The sequence below is a fragment of the Bos taurus genome, chromosome 7, assembly GCF_002263795.3.
Source record: "Bos taurus isolate L1 Dominette 01449 registration number 42190680 breed Hereford chromosome 7, ARS-UCD2.0, whole genome shotgun sequence".
Lineage (NCBI taxonomy): Eukaryota > Metazoa > Chordata > Mammalia > Artiodactyla > Bovidae > Bos > Bos taurus.
Window position 1 is genome coordinate 6,655,981 of NC_037334.1, and position 6,436 is coordinate 6,662,416.

Genomic DNA, 6,436 nt, shown 5'->3' on the forward strand with positions numbered 1-6,436 from the left:
TTTAAAACGGGCCTTCTTTGTCTCAGGCAAATGTGTTTTATTAGGAAGTCGTATTTCTAGGTGGGCCAAACAGCGCTTTCTTTCGGAAGTGTGCATTAAGAGCAAATATCGGATGGGATAAGTTGCGCTTTGCCTCGTCAGATGAGTTGGATGCGTTTTCAACAGCAGGATAAGCGAGCTAACGGGAAGCGGCGAGAAGTGTCCCCACACGTGGTGACAGCAGACGGGGCGCACACGTCCATCCCCGTGGAGGAAGGATACTGTTACTTCACGTGCAGAGGGCTCTGAACCTCAGATTTCCACGGAGAGGCCGCCAAAATCAAACCACCTGTCGGGCCCCAGTGTGTGAGGTGTCTCAAGGGGGCAGAGTGCTCCCGACCTGCCGGGTCGCCTCGGTCCCTCGCCGTCATGAGAGAAGTAGAACCTGGAGCCGGCCATTCGCCGAGCAGCCCCTGCACACGCTGGTGTTCCAGATCCGGGCCGTCGCGTGACGCACCTGACGTATCCAGGTCAGAGGACCAGAGCGTGGCCTGGGCGTGGGCCCGCCGCCAGGGCCGGGGAGGGGGTGCTCCGCTGATTCAAGACACGGAGGGAGCTACAGAGAAGCCCCTGCCTTCAGCCTGCCTCCGCCCGTGTGCCCGCTGTGAGTCTCCGCCCTGGAGCCTAAGCTCGCCTCCGACGAGTCCTCCCCGAAGGCATCTAGAACATTCCCGTCAGCACGTTTGCTTTGAACTCACAGACTCCTGGAGCGGGAGGTTCCCGGGCTGAGCAGGCCCCACTGAGGTGCGGGCCTGTTTCTCGTCGGCTCCCCCCACCCACCCGCCTGCTCCTCCGGGCTGGCGAGGGCGAGGTCCCCTGTCCACCCAGCTGCCTGTCGCCTTCCATCACTCATTCCCATCGGCATTTGTTGTTCTTTCCTTGTTTTTCTCCTGAAGAGGTGTTGGAAAATTCCCCATAGAGTACGAGGTGGGGGAGGGGAGGGCAGTTATCTGTGGCTAGTGGTGGAAAAACGAGGGGCGGGGACTGGCTTTCAGGAGTCCAAGCTGGAGACCCATCTGATCCCTGAGTGTTTTTCTGGGCCATTTCTTTAAGAAACTAGGACTCGACCTTTGTGCCTGGAGGGCGGCTCCTCTTCTTTTTGACCCTCACCTGCCCCTGCCTGACTCCCCAGACAGGTGGAGGGAGGCCTTCTGGGCTGTCCCATCTCCTCCCCCTCCTTTGGCTCCAAACCAGGCTCCCCCAAGCCAGCCCTCCCCTGCCCAGCCCCCACTGCCTGGCCTCGTCACCCCCAGACTGGCGGTCAGGTCATGAAACATGGACAAACCGCCAGTCTGATTGCCCCACTTGCTTGTCCCAGGAGTGTCCTTGGGAAAATCTTAGCTCCTTTCTGGTGCACATGGGTTCGCTGTCCCAGATCCTTGGGGTTCAGCTGACTTCTCCACACAGAGGAGAGATGCCGACGCAGGCAGGCTAGGGGCCCACACAGGCTGCAGCTCCGCTGGGGGTCAGCGGTGCTGGAGGCACCTCACCTGGAGACAGGGCACAGTGACTGGGGGCCTCGGGGGCGGGGACTCCACCAGGGGAAGAGTGTGTGACATCCGGCTTTGCTTTCCTTTGCATAGAGCTGGAAGTCCATCGCTCGAATGGTTTGAAATCACCTATCTCAGGAGAAGGAAATGGCAGCCCACTCCAGTATTCTTGCCTGGAGAATCCCATGGACTTTCTGAGCCTGGCGGGCTACAGTCCATGGGGTCAAAAGAGTCGGACATGACTTAGCAACTAAACCACCATCTTGGGATCAAAACAGTTTCTTCCCTTGTTTTAAAATTTTTTTAAAAAGTACCTTTTGGAAAAGGACCCCCGCCCCCCTCCACCACCACCACCAAGAATGAAAAACTCCTGGACCAAAAGACAGCATGATTGCCAAGGGCTCCTGTGAACGTTCAAGTACAAAGTGGCTCTTAGCATCTCCCAGAACCCCTGGGACCGTGGCTGAGGCAGAGCTGGCGCATCTCTCGACCTGTCGTCTCGTTTGGCCTCAAGGCCCGTGTACACGTTGGAGACTCGGAGATCTATTTGAGCATGAGGTCTCCAGCCCCAGCGCCTCTCGCCCAGGCATCACGGGCTGTCATGGAGGCCCAGGCTCGCGGGTTCGGCGTCCCATCTCCTTGGGATTCAGCTGACTCCGCTCCCAGCTGCTTCCAGACGCCTCTGCCGTCCCCCGACAGGAGGCCCAGTAGAGCTTCTCCGTCTCACCTCCCCACCCCCCGTGAAGCCTCCTCCAGGCCGGGGGAGGGTCCCCAGAAGTCTCTCAATGTCCCTAATCTGATGCCTGGCCTCCACCTGCTTCAGCTCCCAGCAGGGATGGGGCGTCTGGTTTCTCTCCGAGGTGGAGGTGGCGGTTAAGGTCAGACTCAGCCCTGCGTATCTCAGTGCATGTGACCGCCTTCCAGGCTGGGGGTCAGGACTGGGGCACACGCGTCCCCTCTGCATCCCCAACCAAGAGGGGGCTTCTGGCTTTTCCTGGTTTTCACCCCCACACATCAGGTACCTCCCCTCAATGCATCCCAGCCTGGCGTTTCCCCACACCCCACCGATCCCCCCAAGGGAGACCTCCACATCCTCTGTGCCCCAGCCAGCTGGCAGGCAGGCACCATTTCGGGGACCGTGTAACCCACCTTCCGTTTTTCCTTTGCAGTTTGGCAATGAGGAGCAGCAGCTGGCATGGGCCAAGCGGGAGAGTGAGAAGGCGGAGCAGGAGAGGCTGGCGCGGCTGCGGCGGCAGGAGCAGGAAGACCTGGAGCTGGCCATCGCGCTCAGCAAGGCCGACATGCCTGCTGCCTAGGTGCGGCCCCGCACGCAGGTGCCCGGAGGCAGGACGGCCACGGGTCGGGCATGAGGCAGGAGAGGACGTGGAAATCCCTACGTATACACACACTCGCTCTTGGCGGTCCCCAAGTCACAGCCACTGTTACGTCAAGGACTTGCTGGTCAGAGAGCCCCGGGCGCTGGATGCCTCAGCCGGGAAGGGGAGACATGGTTCACCCTAGCAGAGCGAGGCCCGAGGAGAGGCCGAGGATCCACCTGTTCGCTGTGACACGCCCACCTCCCTCCTGGAACCGGCAGGCAAAGCACAGGGCGAGCAGAGGACGCGCCTGTCTCCTTACCCTCCCCCGCTGCTCACACCTGGGCACACCCACCTGACGCCTCCCTGACTCCCCTCTCAGACAGACACCCCAGTGATGTATGCATTCATTGTATAAAAATTAAGTTTGAATGATTAATATAAAATATTTTAATACAAAAACACAAGAATCCTTTTTTTTTTCACTTACCTGTTGTTTTCCTTGCATGAAGGTCCACGCGTGATGTCACAAAGGCAGACTGGCTTCGGGCAGGCGTGGAAAACCAGGTCAAACATCTCTGGTTAAATCCTAAGTGTTTGAGAGAGTTCCTTGCAGTCCACGCTGCCTGTGCAGGGAGCATGGGTTCAATCCCTAGTCGAGGACCTAAGGTCCTGCATGCTGAAGGGAAAAGAAAAAAAAATTCTGAGTGTTTGAGCAGAGGCCACAGAAAACAGCCAGCTTGGGAAGTGTTCAGAGGTCACCCTGTACCTCCGGTTGCAGAGTGCTTCTGGAACGGTGGGCGGTGACCTCACTGCCCTGTAAGCAGGGCAGGCGGCCCTCGGTCACCATGCTGCCATTTGAAATGAGATTCCCACCATACAGTTCACTGGAGCCCCGTCCAGTCTGCACAAGGAGCAAGGCCGGCGGGGCGGGCCTCCTCAGCAGGAACCCATACTCAGAATCAGCACACAGGGAGAGACTTCCACCAGCATGCAGTCCCCAGAAACCCCTAGAACCTTCCAGAAGCGTGGACATCACTGTTGGGACGACCTCTGGTGTAGCTGAGACTGTCACACATTTGCTTTCTGCTGGGCCTCTTCCATCCCCAGGGAGACAAGACGGCCCAGACAGACATCTCTCAGGTGAAGATGGTCCAAACTTGTGACTGAGCAGCCTGAGCACAGAGAAATGGAGTAGAGAAGCCCTGACCTTAAAACCAGGCAGGAAGGGGGCGAGACACCCTTCCAAGACTAACGAGGCCCAGACTGTTCCACGTCAGAAGCAGCCTTTACTGGAAATGGCAGGGCACACGCAGGCCCAGCCCTCTGCTACCTAGAAGCCCCTCTCTCTCTCTCCCTCTTGTTTTTTTCCTGCAAGCCTCACAACTTGCAGGATCTTAGTTCCCCAACAAGGGATTGAACCCACACCCTCAGCAGTGAAAGTCTGGAGTCCTCACCACAGGACCCCCAGGGAATTCCCATAAATGTCCTTTCTTGAGAAGTTCCTGTTGAGAGCGTGTTCTGGGTCTCTGGGTTCCAGTCCTTGTCCCCTTCTGTCCTCAGCTTGGGCAGCTGTTGACAACCCCCTTCCTACCCGAGATGCTTTAGCCCAACCAGGGAATCGTTCTGAGAGAGGCATCTCTTTGCTTATTTTTTCACTTTAAGAAACTTAATTTTTTAGACCGGTTTGAGATGTGCAGAAAAATCACACAGAGAAGAGGAAGAGTTCCCATAAGCCCCTCATGACTTCCTTTCTTTTTAACATCTACCTCCGGCTGGTATGTTTGTTATAAAGGAACCCAATACTGGGACACGATTATAGTCTACACCTGACTCATGGGGCTTCCTACGTGGTACTAGTGTAAAGAATCAGCCTGTCAATCCAAGGAGATGCAAGAGATGCAGGTTCAATCCCGGGGTCAGGAAGATCCCCTGGAGGAGGACATGGCCACCCACCCCAGTGTTCTTGCCTGGAGAATCGCGTGGACAGAGGAGCCTGGTGGGCCACAGTCCATGGGGTGGCAAAGAGCTGGACACGACTGAGTGAGCACACGTTCCTGATTCACATCTCATCAGTTTTGTCCCCGAATGCCCCTCTTCTATCCCAGTATTTCACATGACATTTGGTTGTCGTGTCTCCTTAGGTGCCTCTGGCCTGAGATAGTTGCTCAAGACTTGCCTTGATTTTGACGACCTCGACGGTTGTGAGGAGTGGTCAGCTGTCTTGTATGTGGTCTCCTGTTGAGACGTGTCCATGTTTTTCTCATGGTTAGTCTGGGGTGACGAGTTTGGGGAGGACCTCTGGGGTGAAACGCCCTTCTTGTCACATCACATTGAGTCCATGTCATCAACCGGATTCATTACCATTGATGTTGACCTTCATCACCTGGCGACGGATGTTTTTAATTTTTTGGCTGTGCTGGGTCTTTCTGCAAGGGCTTTCTCTCGTTGCAGCGAGTGCGGTCTACTCTTCGTTGAGGTGCAGGGGCTTCTCATTGCGGTGGCTTCTCTTGTGGAGAAGGGGCTCTGGGGCGCACAGGCTTCAGTAGTCACGGCACATGGGCTGAGCAGGCGTGGAGCACAGGCTTAGTTGCTCGCAACATGTGGAATCTTCCCGGACCAGGGAGTGAACCCCTGTCCCCTGCATTGGCAGGTGGATTCTTTACCACCAAACTGCCAGGAAAGTCTGAGAGGTTTGTGTTGGAAAGACAGCTTTTCAGACCCAGGTGTTCAGTCACATAGTAGATTTAGGAGAGTGAGATCAGCCAGGACAGTGCAAGTCTTGGTAGATCTCCCTGAGGTCCTGGAGGGGGAGGGATTGCTTTGTGTCCGTGGAAGGTCCTTGCCTCTCTGTCGGCAGCGGTGATCTGGGTCTGGGACCTGGTACCTGTGTGAGGTTCGTGGGCTTCCTAACCTCTGACGTGGCCCTAATCCTTTCTAGAAGAGGAAGCAGTTTTTAGAACATGGCTGGAGGCAATCCTTACAAGGCTTTCTCTTCCTGCCGTGGAACCATGAGAATAAATCTGAAAACCCATGCTGCTTGTCCCACGGTATCCCTTTGGGGAGGGAACTGACTGGGCCACCTCTCCCTGAGGTGCTCAGAGCCATATGCATGCTAAGTCACTTCTGTCGTGTCCGACTCTTTGCAAGCCCCGGCAGCCCGCCAGGCTTCTCTGTCCTTGGACTCTCCAGGCAAGAATACTGGAGTGGGGTGACATTCCCTTCTCCAGGGGAATCTTCCTGACCCAGGGATCGAACCCATGGCTCCCGTGGCTCCTGCATTGCAGACGGATTCTTTACCTCTGAGCCATCGAGGAAGCCCTTGCTCACAGCTGACCACTCCTCAAAACTCAAGGTCCCTTACTTAGGAAACGTTGAGTTGCAAACTTTCAAAACAACGCAAACGTGTGTTCACATGTCCAGTCACGTAAGTTAGCTCACGTGTCTGGTGTACACTGGCACATGCATGCCTTCTCTACAAGTGGCTGTGCCTGTGTGTGCTTTACAGCTCTGTATAGAGCAGTGAGAGTGAAAGTGTTGATCACTCAGCCGTTTCTGACTCTGTGACCCCATGGACTGGAGCCCAGCAGC

The 6,436-nt window shown here is 56.2% G+C and overlaps 1 protein-coding gene across 12 annotated transcripts in view; it reads left to right on the forward strand.

Annotated features, from left to right (window-relative positions):
• Positions 1 to 3,307, forward strand: part of EPS15L1 (epidermal growth factor receptor pathway substrate 15 like 1) — a 106,179-nt gene extending 102,872 nt beyond the window's left edge. For all 12 annotated transcript variants that reach the window (XM_010806555.4, XM_024993958.2, XM_059888000.1 and 9 more), the window contains one exon: positions 2,699 to 3,307. In XM_010806555.4, coding sequence (XP_010804857.2) covers positions 2,699 to 2,845 — 147 coding nt within the window. In that variant the 3' untranslated portion in view covers positions 2,846 to 3,307. The remainder of the gene's footprint in view (positions 1 to 2,698) is intronic.
• Positions 3,308 to 6,436: the final 3,129 nt, after the last annotated feature.